General features: G+C 34.7%; 1 protein-coding gene across 5 annotated transcripts in view; it reads left to right on the forward strand.

The window, feature by feature from the left end:
* ASCC3 (activating signal cointegrator 1 complex subunit 3) overlaps window positions 1–14,149 on the forward strand; it is a 358,153-nt gene that overhangs the window by 202,549 nt on the left and 141,455 nt on the right. For all 5 annotated transcript variants that reach the window (XM_078155224.1, XM_020998271.2, XM_020998273.2 and 2 more), the window contains 4 exons: window positions 3,762–3,916; window positions 7,875–7,973; window positions 8,539–8,707; window positions 11,623–11,843. In XM_078155224.1, coding sequence (XP_078011350.1) covers window positions 3,762–3,916; window positions 7,875–7,973; window positions 8,539–8,707; window positions 11,623–11,843 — 644 coding nt within the window. The remainder of the gene's footprint in view (window positions 1–3,761; window positions 3,917–7,874; window positions 7,974–8,538; window positions 8,708–11,622; window positions 11,844–14,149) is intronic.

Raw genomic sequence — 14,149 nt, forward strand, 5'->3', positions numbered from 1 at the left:
AAGAGAGACAAGGCCAGACACCAGGTTAGGAAGCATCAAAGCATGAAGAGAGCTGAGGAGATCTCTAAATTAGCACAAGTTGCAGAACAGGTATCATTTGGCAGCTCTGTTGTACTCTATCCCATCCAAAGACAAGCCAAGGAGGACATCTATACATTGGGGTGGTGGAGATGAGCTGTTGCTAGCAGCCCCTAGCTATGTGCTGAGCAAGGAACAAGTTCAGAAGCAAGCAATGACTATGTAGCTCTAATCACAGGAGCAAAGTGTGGACACTGTTCTAGCTTCTAGCTCAGCATGAAAGCCATCAGTGAAATGAACAGCACAGGAGTCCCAAATCAAAGGGGACTCTTCAATTGAGTCAGTGAGCCAGCAAAGCCTCCTAGCAGGCTGATATTGACTGAGTCCAGCATCATTCTACGGAAACTGCCAACCAGGGCCAAGCCAATAAAATCAAAACCTGAGTCAGGAACTCAGATAAGGAGAGTATTGAGCAGTCTTAACCCCAAATTACATCACTTTGGGAATACTGAGAGCTTGCAGAATCCCATATCTGATCTGTGAAAGCAATATAAGAGCAGAGCCCAGCACTAACATTAAATGCAAAATCAAGAAGTAAACTGGAAAAATGAGCAATAAAAAAAGAGGAGTCCCACCGTAAAGAGCTATTAGAAAGACAAGGAAACTTAAGAAGAAAACCCAGAAGAGAATGACTTGCCGATATCTGTAAGTAATGCTTCAAAGAAAAATACAGCTTGGTTGAAACTCAATCCAGAAGGCCTGGATGAGTTAAAGAAAAAGTTTTTTGAAAGAACTAAAATTATTTTTAAAAAACCAAAGCAGTAGAAGAAAACATAGGAAAAGAAATGAAAGTTATGGGAGAAAGATATGGAAAGAGTATTAACAGCTTGGAATGAAATATAAAACCTACCCCAAGAAAATAACTCCCTGAAAATTAGAATGAACTAAATCTAGTGACTCCATGAGTCATCAAGAAAAATTAAATGAAGCCCGCCCCCCCCAAAAAAGGAAATGGGATATGTCTAACAGCAAAAACAATTGACCTGGAAAACAGACTGAAGAGGAAAAAAAATTAAGACTCATTGAACTATCTGCACATCATGACCAAAAGAAGAGCTTGAACATCATATTTTAAGAAATCATAAAGGAAAACTGCTTGAATTACTTAGAACCAGAGAGCAAACTAGAACTAAAAAGAATCCATTGGTCAGTTCCTGAAAGAAACCCCAAAATGAAAACTCCCAGGAATATTATAGCCAAAATCCAGAACTCCCAGGTCAAAGAAGAAACTACTGCAAGAATCCAGAAAGTAGTAACTCAAGTACCAAAGAGTCATAGTCATCATCACACCCAGTGTAGCTGACACCACTGTGTAGGAGTGGAGAGCTTAGAATATGATATTCTGGAAGCAAAATATCTAAGCTCACAACCAAGAATAATTTACCCAGCAAAACTGAGTATAATATTACAAGGGGAAAAAATAGACATTAAATGACAGAAAACTTTTAAGCATTTCTATCCTGATAACCCCCAGAGTTATATATCCAACTTCTAATCTTTCTCTCTTCATTCAGTCCTACATTATCAACTGCCTTTTGAACATTTGAAACTGGATGTCTCAGAGACATCTTATACTCAACATGTCCCAAATAGAAGTGATTATCTTTCTCCAAAAATCTTTCCCCATTCCAAATTTCTGTATTCCTATCAAAGGCACCACCATTCTTTTAGTCTCAGATTTACAATATCAGTGTTATCCTTCACTCTCCTTCACCCCACATATCTAATCATTTGCTAGATCTTGCCATTTCCATCTCACAACATCTCTCTTATCTGACTCCTCTTTACTCACACATTCACCACCTTTGTCAGGCCCTTATTGCCTATTGCCAAGATTATTGCAATGGTCTCCCCATTTCAAGTGGTCTCCCCATGACAGTCTGTCCTACATACTGTTGCAAAAAGTAATTTTCCTTAAACCCAAGTATAACCATGTGACTCCTTTACTTTATCAAAGTGGTTTCCTATTGCCTCGAGGATCAAATTTAAACTCCTTTTTTAGCTTTTTAAGTCATTGTTCAGTCACATCTAACTTTTTGTAACCCCATTTGGGATTTTCTTGGCAAAGTTACAGTAGTTGTTTGCCATGACCTTCTCCCATTCATTTTACAGATGAGGAACTGAGGCAAATAGGGTTAAGTGACTTAGCCAAGGTTACACAGCTAGTAAGTGTCTGAGGTCATATTTGAACGCATGAAAATGAGTCTTCCTGACTCCAGTTCCAGCACTTACTTCATTGCATTACCTAGATGCCCCATAACCAGTCATCATAAGCTGACCCAAACCTTTTCAACTTCATTGTACGTCATTCTTCATCCCGCATTGTGTGATCCAGTCAAACTGGTCTTCTGGTTCCTCTTACAAGATAACTTAGACCTCTATGTGTATTAGAGACATTGATGATCTTCCATCTCTATGCTTTTGCACTGGCATATTTCACATGCCTAGAATACACTCTCTACTCATCTGCACCTAACGAAATTACTTTCTTCTTCCCAGACGTTGTTCAGGCATCAATTTCTATATGAAGCCTTTGCTGATCCCCGTAAATGCTAAAACCCATCCTTCCTAAATTATCTTGTATTTAACTACTTTGTATATATCTTCTCAGTTTTTATTTTGTATGTGTTGTTATCTCCTCCTAAAGAATACCAGTTCTTCAAGAATACAGATTACTATATTTATGTCCCTAGCACCTAACATAGTACCTGGTACACATAAAGTACTTAATAAATACTTACTGTTTTGTTAGTATACTTTTGAATGGTTGTTTCCTCCTACTTTGATGTCTTTTGCTTGTGACTTGTTTGCTTTCAACTTTATTTCATGTCGATCAGAAGCTCTGTAAACTCATTATGATAAAGTGAATTCAGGGTACTTTTGACCTGGTGGCAAAATCAAAGGATGCATTTGAAGAATGTTTATTACATAATTCAGCAGTGCTTCAACCTTTATTTTGTTCTTTTATTTAAACATACTTAAGCTTTTTTATTTAGATTCATTATGTTAATGCTTCATTTTAACAATGGTGAGCTTCTTAGGAAGCTTTCATTTGGAAAGAGGGGTGAACAGACAAGAGGAAGTAAGTACAAATCTCTTTGATGTATGATGACATTTTACTCTGCTTCTTTTGCACAATTCTCTGTTGATATTATATAGCTGCCTACTCATGTCTATATTGAGCTTCTCTATTACTCTTTGGATGACCCTGACTTTAATTTTTAAGGACAAATATTCTAGAACTTGCAGCCACATAATACTACTGGAAGAATTTTGTTTAAAAAAAAACCTGGGACTTTCTTTCAGAAGTCAAACTTGGGTTCATTAAAAGCACTGTGCAATTTCCCAAAGGCAATCTTATTCACTCTCCTCCTTTTGTTCAGAATTTACCCCTTACTGCAACTAGCCAAAAGCTAAGAAGAACTACTGAAAAGAGATAAAAGTCTCCATTTTTGGACTCCTTTTAATACAAAGGTTAATAGTGGTTTTCAGAGCTATGACTTGCTAATCCAGGTTACCTATTTCAATATATTCAAACATGCTAGGTCAAGAATGTCAGCCATTTTATATGGCACACCAAAAAACAAACAATAAAACTGCCTTCTCCAAAATCCTATTTACAAGTCAGATTGTATTTTTTTGGTATATATGCACATTTCATTCGCTCAGTATTTTCTCTTTAGGGCACATGCTGCATCATGTGAATATTGGGCTAAAGGTCAAACAGTGTGTCCATCAGATTCCTTCTGTTACACTGGAAGCAGCTATCCAGCCCATTACACGTACTGTACTCCGAGTAAGGCTGAACATCTGCCCTGACTTCAAGTGGAATGATCAGGTAAAATCAAAAAAACACCTAGCCACTATATTTAGAAGAAAATTGTATTTAACTCTTAAAAGATGCTTTGAAAGAAATATTGATCACATTTACTTAATAGCAATACTAATAGTAGTAGTGCTAATCTAAGATGCGATGTTAACATACAAGGCTCAATGAGAACTTCCTAGCTTCTGGGAAAGTTGACTTTTCAGCTATTTAACAATATACTGCAGACATCAGGAAATCAGAAGGGAAAGTTTGTAACCAATCCAGGCTGTGCACAGTCAGCCTGGCTGATCTATTTCGTAGTCCCAGACTACAAGGCTTTTATGAAACCAGTGTTTATTTTATGTTGGCTTAGGAATTTTAACCTTCTGGGCTACAGTTCATATGTCACAGGTTTGATTTTGGACCCTATCTGAGTAGATTTTAGAAGGAATCTTTGTAATATCCTAGATCTATTCTAATCCATCTTCCTCATGATGGCACCAGATGCACAGAATTTACCTAGGATTCAGAGACTCAGAAAGGCTATTTAAAGGGAAATAAAGGACGAAAAGGGCTTTTTCTTTTCCCTCCCTTTGGTCATGCCATATTTTTACAATAGAAATGAATACTACACATTGCTTTTATTCCGCAAACATGGCCTGTACACTGTTATGAGACTTAAATGGTCCCTTTAAGTCCCTGATTGCATGTTTCATGTTTTTGCTCCTCATTCATTGCTTCAGGTCACACAGTATGCTTTTTTAAATGATTCTTTTTCTCATTTTTTAAGATTTAATTATTTCATTTATTAAAAGTATTGGATTAAGTCTGGCGTAGGTACCAATTTTTAACGATCATCTATTATAGCAGAAAATGATGCTTTTTAATCTAGCAACAAAAATGTTAAGTTATTTTCTTAACCAAGACAGCTCATTGTTTTTATGGAATACCATACAGGTTACAGAGAGAGAGAGAGAGCACAGTTTCTTTGGGTTTCCCTTTAGTATATTAAGTGTAACAAAACTCTAGGTACCATTTTTAAATTTATTGCCACTTTTTTATGTACTGAGAATCCTGTTTCCTAATCCTATATGGAAATTCTAGAAAAACAAAAGCTGATTCAAATATGTAGGATAGTATCAGGTCTATATCTAATACGAATTATTTTAAAATAGCAATTTTCTCAAACTTTGCATTTGAAGAATCCAAGAAACTGAATCTTAATCTAGTTTGACCATTAATTTGGGCTCAGGAAATTGCTTAACCTTTTTGTACTTTGGTTTACTCATCTATAAATACACGTAAAATTATATTAACTCTGTCTCTGAGTTCATGTGAAGAACTCATAATAAAAATAATTTAGAAACTTTCTGCAAATATAAAATGCTAAATAAATACCAACTTAGATCACATTAATCTCTACCACCACCATCACACACACCTCTCCCGCCCATTTCTGCATGTAAATTCCATTGAGCTTGAAATTAAAAGCGGTAAGCTATAACCTGCTTATATAAATTGCTGTCATATAGTTTTTACTGTGCACAGAGGTGTCATCATTTTAAGTGTATCTTGACCCCACATCCAAAATTACTTTTACTCATATTTTGTCAGATGCTAGCCTAAATGTCTTACTTTGTCATTTTGAACAAGTCACTTAGATCAGTGGTGTCAAACTGAAATAGAAACAGGTACTACTAAACTAACTAGGTTGCACAGTGGATAAAGTACCAGACCTGAAGTCAGGAAGACCTGAGTTCAAATCCTGCTCCAAACACTTACTACTTATGTGACCCTGGGCAAGTCAATTCACCCTGTTTGCCTTCATTTCCTCATCTGTAAAATGAGCTGGAGAAGGAAATGGCAAACCACTGCAGTGTCTTTGCCAAGAAAACCCCAACTGGGGTCATGAAGAGTCACACATAACTGAAAATGACTGAACAATAATACCACCTATCAAACCATAAGTAAGGATCTCTGCCGGCCACATATTGACTTAGAAAACCACATATTACATTATCTGTGTTCAATTTTTGTTTGTTTGCCTTTTGCTAGGCAATGGGGTTAAGTGACTTGCCTAGGGTCACACAGCTAATAAGTGTCAAGTGTCTGAGGCTGGCCTTGAGCTCTGGTCCTCCTGACTCCAAGGAGGGTTCTCTACCACTGCACCACCCTAGCTGCCCCTGTTCACTTGTTTTTGTTTTTGGTTTGGTTTTTTTTTTATTTATTTTGTCAAATATTTTCCAATTACATGTTCATCTGGTTCAGGTTACACTTCGGAGTGTTGCTAACACAGGCTGTGGGCCATATGTTTGATACCTCTGATCTTGATCAGTGATCTCCAGAATGGGAGCCCTGGCATTTGAGATTCATCAGTCAGACTATGTAAAGATGTGTTTAATTCCCACCCTGCCTGCCATAACCTGTCGTGGGAATTGTTACCAACACAGTCTGGTCTATTATGGCCCGAATTTCCCCATTCGGACCCCTCCCTACATTCTAAACTAGACATACTTTCCTAGATGCAGTTATGACTGAACCAGTCTGAGTGCCCACTTTAGCATTTGCCACAGGCATCATTGGGAAAATCCACCTCTCCCCCCATACTAATTTCCTTACCCCACATCAAGATGGGTTCAGTTCTAGTAGCTCCTTATTGACTCTGAGATAAATTAAAAATTTCTGCATTTTTGCATTTTAAATCTTTAAACAACCTGGCTCCAAACTACTTTCTAGCTTCATAATACAACCTTCCCTTCTTATACTCTAGAGCAGAGGTTCCTAAACTTATTTGGCCTACTGCCCCCTTTAAAAAAAATAATTACTCATTGCCCCCCTGGAAATCCACTTTTTTTAACCCTTTAAAGTTGTTTTCTTTTTTTTAATTTGCGTCATTTCAAAAAAATATATAAAATATATTTTTTTAAATGGCATCTTAAATGACATTTTAAATTTACTAATTTATTATATATTTATAGGGTTTTTCCTGCATTTAAATTTTGATGATGCGATATTACATCATGTAACCATATAGTATCATATTGTAAACAAGTCATCACACACACATATTCCTGCAGATGCATGCTGGACTTCCTGACAATGCAGGGCACGCTCTCCTACCAACATTTGCTTGTTAAGACCTATCAGCAGACTTGACCACTGACTGGTTATAACTTGCATTATTCCTGCTGGAAAAGTTTTAAATTCAAAATGATTATAACCTATTATTTGATTATTATGTATCTTTCATTTGAAAAAAAAATTATCTTTTTAAAAAAAGAAATATATCTCTTTGGCTAGCTGCATTGATAAAATTAAAAGAACAGTTTATTGCTAGCAAAATTTGTCATTTATAAGTCCAAAATATTCTCTGGGTCTTATACAGGGATACAAGTTCCTTGAGGGCAGGTGCTGTCTTTTGCCTTTTTTTTTTTTGGCATCATCAACACTTAGGTGCCTGGCACATACTAAGTGCCTACCAGATGTTTATCAACTATTAATTATATTTAATAAGAACAAAAAGATTTTTGCACCATTTATAAATAAAATAAAAGTTTTTTAAATGTTTATTTGGTCTCTATCTTATTAGTTTTTCCATTTCTATTTTTGTGTTTGCTTCTTTATACATTAATACAGTAGTGTGTGTGTGTGTGTGTGTGTGTTTGTGTGTGTGTACGTGCATGCGTGCACCTATACATATATATATATATATATATATATATATATATATATATATATATATATATATATATATATATAATTTGTAAGTAAATATACATATCTTGGAGGTGTGTGTGCTCAAAAATATTTGGACATCACTAATCTAGATTTTAAAAACTTAAAGCATTTTTAATGTTCAGTGTGATATCTGAATTTAGTGGGATTTTTTCCTCCCTTCTTTCAATTTATCTTGCAAGTAAGAGACCTTTCCTGTCTACATATACCATAACTATAATACATTTTGTATAGTAAACTTTTTTTTCTCTAGGTGCATGGTACAGTTGGAGAACCCTGGTGGATTTGGGTAGAAGATCCCACAAATGATCATATTTATCATTCTGAGTATTTTCTTATTCAAAAAAAGCAGGTAAGTGTATAGAGCCATTTTGCATGTTAGGCACTTAAGAAATGTTTGTTCAAATAAATTTTATAAAGACTAGCGTAGGAAAAGAGGAACATGCTTGATAAGATCACATTTTCTGTTTTCATACTTTTTCTCCTCACTTTTACTATAAGTTGGAATTTAAAGTAATATCCTCATTTGGCTAAAAAAAAATCACAGTTGAGTGATACAAACATTTTTGTTGTGATGTTTCTTCTAGTCAGTTCAGAAAGTCAGAATGAGGTCTATATAATTTTATTGTGATTGATCAACTGAAAATAGATTCATACATTTTAGGGATTGAGAGGGCCTTAGAAATTATCCATTCTAATTCCCCATTTTACAGATTAGAAATTTGAAATGAAAAAAGTGATTTGTTTTTTAATGGTATCTATGTGCATCATTAGGATAAACTTTACTTTGTTTTATTAGGAATTCTCAGGAAAGAACTTTCTGCAGTTCCAGCAATACTAAACCTTAATAGAGTATAACCTGCTACTTTTAAGATACTGGAAAATCCAAACTCTTAATTGACTTTCTCTTATGTTAGGTCATTGCAAAAGAATCTCAGTTGCTGGTATTTACAATCCCTATTTTTGAACCTTTGCCTTCTCAATACTACATTCGGGCTGTTTCTGACAGATGGTTAGGATCAGAGGCTGTATGTATCATCAACTTTCAACATTTGATTCTACCAGAGAGACATCCTCCTCATACAGGTAACAACATCATCAGGAATTTGAATTACTAGTTTCCCAAAGCTATTACTTCGATTAATTCTGTTTGTATATAAATTTAAAAACCAGTGTGTAGTCGTATTTTAAAAATATCCTTTTCCCATATCACTTTCACATCTAAAAACCTTTCTGAGCCTCAGTTTTCTTATCTGAAAAATGAAGTAGTTGAACTCAGTGACCTCTAAGGGCCCTTCCAGCTTGAACTTCCTGAAATATCCTTGCATGAGTTGTAACTAATATATTTTCCTTCTAATTTTTTTAGTAGTCATCTTTTACTTTGCAGATTTCCTTTGTGCTTCTGTACTAAAAGGAGGGAAGAGGGAGACAAATACTGTGGAACCCATTTTTAAAAAAATACACATTCAAGTACAGTATATGTCAATCTATGTCCTGCCTTGCCTTACCCTCAACAATTCTGTCAGTCACCAGGCTCTTGCTTAAGTGTGTACCTTCCTAACTCCCTCCTCCCCTCAAAAAATAATAAAAATAATAATAATAATCTACTCTGTTGCCTAGTAAAGCCCATATAGCCCTATTTACCCAGAAAATTGATTACAGAATTCTAGTTAAAGGAAACAAACATTATCACTTGGTTAGTAACAGATACTCAATATTTAATGTAAATTTTTTTTACCTACCATGTTATTTGCACTTACATGTATCCTACTGGGCACAAATCTGGCAAACCATTTTTTCTGAAGTTGGGCCACTTTAACTTAGTGGTGCCAATAATTTTATACATATATATATATATATAGAGAGAGAGAGAGAGAGAGAGTGGTGCCAATAATTTTATATATATATGAATAGGTTTAAGCCCATGATAGAAATATACAAAATGTTAATAAAAGTCTCTTAAAATTTTATCTTAAACTTTATTTTTTTCTTTCTTTGTTTTGTTTTTTTGAGACTGGATTTCCCTCTCTCATCGTGCCTGGAAGTACAGTGACCAATTACAAGCCTTATCACAATACTGAATAGCACAGAAGTTTTGATCTCCATTTTCTCAGCCTGGGGCAATTCACCCCACCTGAGGCAGCCTGGTATGCCAAACTTACTGCAGACACCTAATCAATCAGGTTTAGCTCTGCTGCTGCATAAAACTCCCAGAATCAAGTGAGCCACCAGCCTCAGCCTCACCAGCACCAATGTGCCTAATTATCTTAGACTTTCTAAAAAAAATTCTAAAATTTCTAAAAAATTATTAAACTTTCATATCTCATAAAATTTTGAAGAAACTCTTACCATGACACAACATAAGACATCTAATTTTAAAATGTGCTTTCAATTTCCTGTTATCCATGATAATAAAGGCAGTAATATTATAGTTATAGTATAATTTTTGTTGGTATTTTTTTTATATCATTTTAAATTTATGAGTGTTCTCTAGGTTATGAAGCTCTAAAGTGAAGACCCAATCCAATAGCATTTCTTAAATTCACTGTTTTGTTTTACTGCTCATCTTCTCTTAACATTGTACCAAACTGGAAATTTGGCATTACTTTTTCTTAATGGTTCTGCGTAGATAATTAAGTATTTTACTTGAAAGTCCCTTCCTAGTCATTTTACTTCATTGTAATTTTCTCAACTTTCTGAAATTAAGGACTGCCCCAATAGCAAACTTCAGATTTCCATAGATGGCCCTTTTCAACCTCTCCCAAGTTTTAGTACATTTCCAAAATGTGTACAAATAAGAAATTGTTAGATCAAACACATTGCAATGGCATTATGGATAATGGGATAATACTTTAGTTTCCAAAATGCTTATATTAAGGGTAATAGGGTAAAGGTATCTCTAGATTTTTACATGTGTTGCCTTCTTTTTTTGTATTATTTCTTTATACAGTCTTTGTATATTTGATTATCATAATAAAAAAGGTAATAGAGAAATATTCTGAAAATAACATAATCCATGATAGAAGAATTTGTCCCTAGTGAATATGTATTTTATATTTTATGTTAATATGGGAAATGCAATTTTGTGGCATTATGGAAAATAAAAATATTGGTACATCAAGTCTTTTGGTTAGTAGGAGGTTATTTATATCATATGGGCTTTAACAAACTTGCCCAGGATTTGTTTTAAAAAAGAACCTGATAGTTTTTTCTAAGCTGAAAAGCCTTTGAGTATGGTACTGGTGGCATACCAGTCCAAATTGGTCTAAGGACTAACCTAACTATGAGCACAGTGGCTTAATACCAAAAGGTTGGTCTCCAGAGTATGAATTTTTAGAAATAATGGCCCATGGGGAAGGGGGAACCTTTAGAACTCTGCAGAAAACAGTGTAATCTGGATAGCTCAGAAGGCAGCTCTGGTTCTCGTACTACCTTCTATTCACTCTGAATATCACAAACCTGTTGAGTATCTACTCTATAGAAAGAGTACTAAGTCATAGAGATACAGTTGATGGCAAAGAATAAAAATAGTGATGGGTTTGCCAGTCAGTACCCTAGTTTTTAAAAAAAAAATGTGTTTATTATACTGAATTTTATTGTAAGAAAAAGTAAACTAACAACTCAAAATATTGACCTCTAAAGAAATGTCAGAATTTAGAGAATTTAGAGTAGTAGTGAATCTCCTTGAGGAGCCCTTGGAGTATTCAGTGGACTTAATTCATTCAACACTAAATCTTAAGAAAAAAGGATCCTTTGGAACATCTCATAATATCTAAGGACTTTTCTTTTTAAATTTTGCACAGGTTCTATTGAAGAGCATGTATTTCCCTATTTTAGGTTTTATTTTCATGGGATGCCAGCCATTTTCCCAGCATAGAATAATACTCTCCAAAATTTTCTACTCTTTTCTTCCCTCTAATAGTTTATAACTGATTTTTAATCAAATAATTTGTTTTTGTATTTACTTTTCCCTACTTTGATGACTGTTTATCTTATTTCAGAGTTACTGGATCTGCAGCCATTACCTGTCACAGCTTTGGGATGCCGAAAATATGAATCCCTATACAACTTCACTCACTTCAACCCGGTGCAGACACAGATATTTCACACGCTCTATCACACAGATTGTAATGTACTACTTGGAGCACCCACTGGGTCAGGAAAGACCGTAGCTGCTGAATTAGCCATCTTCAGAATCTTTAATAAGTATCCCTCATCAAAGGTTTGTTAAAAAGTACTAAGTAGATTTCTTTTTCCTTAATCAAAGAATAAAGAAATAAATTTCCAAAACTTAATTTGAAAAGGTCATTGAGTATTTTCTGATCTCCAAATGTCCAAGAGAATTAGAAGCTGGTTTCTTGGGGGTTGAGCTAACAATGTTATTACCAAAAGTATGTTTCAAAACTTAAGGGCTTTCTTGACCTCAGGGATGTGACTAGATATGACTCTAGTAGTGCTCCCTCCAGTTCCCTCTCTTCCATTTCAGTTCATTGGAGAGCTTCTTCCTCTAGGCATTTTAACATTTGAGGAGTATTTGTTCATCTGTAATTCCTCAGAATGTCTGTGTTAAACCTCTTTCTGACTACTTGGATGGCCCACCTCTTTTTCCAGTCTTGCATTTAGTGAATCATATCTTTTGAGCAACTTTTTACACTAGAATCATCATTGGTAGTATTCTGTAGCATAAATCTGTTCATTGTGATGTTCCATAGTTTGTAAGTAGTTACTATAATTTGGACATTATTTATGTTAAAGAATAGTTTCTTATGTCAGGAATTAGTTTAGGATCTTTGAAAGTGCTATGCATTTCCCAAATACAATTTGGAATCCAGACCAATATCTTCCTTCTGTACAATTCTGAACCAATTTCATTATTTATCTGTGGGGCTTCTCCATAGCTTATGTTCTCAATGGACTACCCATCCAAGTAATAGTCTGCACAGTGAACATTCTTCATCCAGTTAGTTTTTCCCATATATATTGTCAGACCAATCTCTTTTGAGTAGTAGTGAATCTCCTTGAGGAGCCCTTGGAGTATTCAGTGGACTTAATTCATTCAACACTAAATCTTAAGAAAAAAGGATCCTTTGGAACATCTCATAATATCTAAGGACTTTTCTTTTTTAAATTTTGCACAGGTTCTATTGCAGAGCATGTATTTCCCTATTTTATGCCTCAGTGATAATCATATGGTCATTCAGGTTATCTCTTCCATTGCAAATGATGTATAGGTCTTTATTTACTGATGCCTGATCAGCATTTTTTAAAAATGTAAAAATACCAGCCACAATTTGATATCTTCTGCTCTTTTATGTATCTTGAAAATTAATCCCTTAATTCTTTCAAAATTGTATTACTCCCAGCATAGATTCCTTCGGTATTTACTTTGTATGATCAAGTTTCTTTACTCAGTTCTATTTTCTAAGTGCCTTTTCCTCTTCTTTAATCCATCTTCTACTAAAATATTGAAGTGCAAATGTGGTAGATTTGCTATTATCAGTAATAAAAATAGATTACTATGGAAATGTTAGCAGATCCACTCCATTTTTTTTTTGCCTCCTTGTTATATTCATTCCCATTTCATCTAAATGTGCTTATGGTGATCTGACTTCTTTGGTTTCACACCAAGCTTTAAGTAGACTAGCTTAACCCTTAAGAGCTCTTTTCTGTTTTATGAGGAAATTCTGTTTCTACCATCTTCCTTCATAAAAATTTTGCACATGAGTTTATTTTCTAAATTGTTGTTGCCTTTAATTTTCATACTGCTTTTCTTGAAAGATAAGGGTTGCTCGCCAAGTAGGGTTTTAAGTCTCTCTTTGAAATAATGATTCTTTTTGCCTTCGGATCCACTATAAAACTAACTACCAACTTCTTTGTTTCTCTCATCCTTCCATTAACCTATAAGTTCATATTGCCATTCACATATCTTTTGGTTTCATCCATGATGAACATGATAATAGTCACTTTATTCACTTCTTCCAAAAGTTTCAGTCAATCACCAAGCATTTATTAAGTGCCTGCCTTGTGCCAGCTACTTTTCTAAGTCCTGGGTTACAGAGACAAAAAAGAAAACAGGTCACCTCAAGGAATTTACATTCTATAGGGGGAGACAATCGTATACATTATTTAGATATATGAGTATATACAAAAGTAATAATACATCATTGTTGGTTATTGGAGAAATATTGTTGGCTTATTGAAAGAAGAACTTAACATTTAAAGTAAGATTTATAGATGATCTAAACACTGAGATTAATATCCTTTAACCGCTTTTCTATCACTATGCTACTGTCATTGTAAAAACTAGACAGGACCACAAAGGACTTAAGAGTCATTTTCTTTGTGTCATGATTTGCCATTCCCAAGAAATTCATCACCGAATGGCACACCCACTGGTCAAGAGTATGTCCATACTTAGGCCTTTCTGAGGAAAGGCCTTCCTCCTCAGAAAATTAAAGTTTTTCCAGCTTTGAAGAATTTGTCATATGTTGTTCACTGTCGGCCTAGTCTTTGAAAACTGGTCATTTC

This window comes from Phascolarctos cinereus, unplaced genomic scaffold (assembly GCF_003287225.1).
Source record: "Phascolarctos cinereus isolate Bilbo 61053 unplaced genomic scaffold, phaCin_HiC Scaffold_5;HRSCAF=322, whole genome shotgun sequence".
Lineage (NCBI taxonomy): Eukaryota > Metazoa > Chordata > Mammalia > Diprotodontia > Phascolarctidae > Phascolarctos > Phascolarctos cinereus.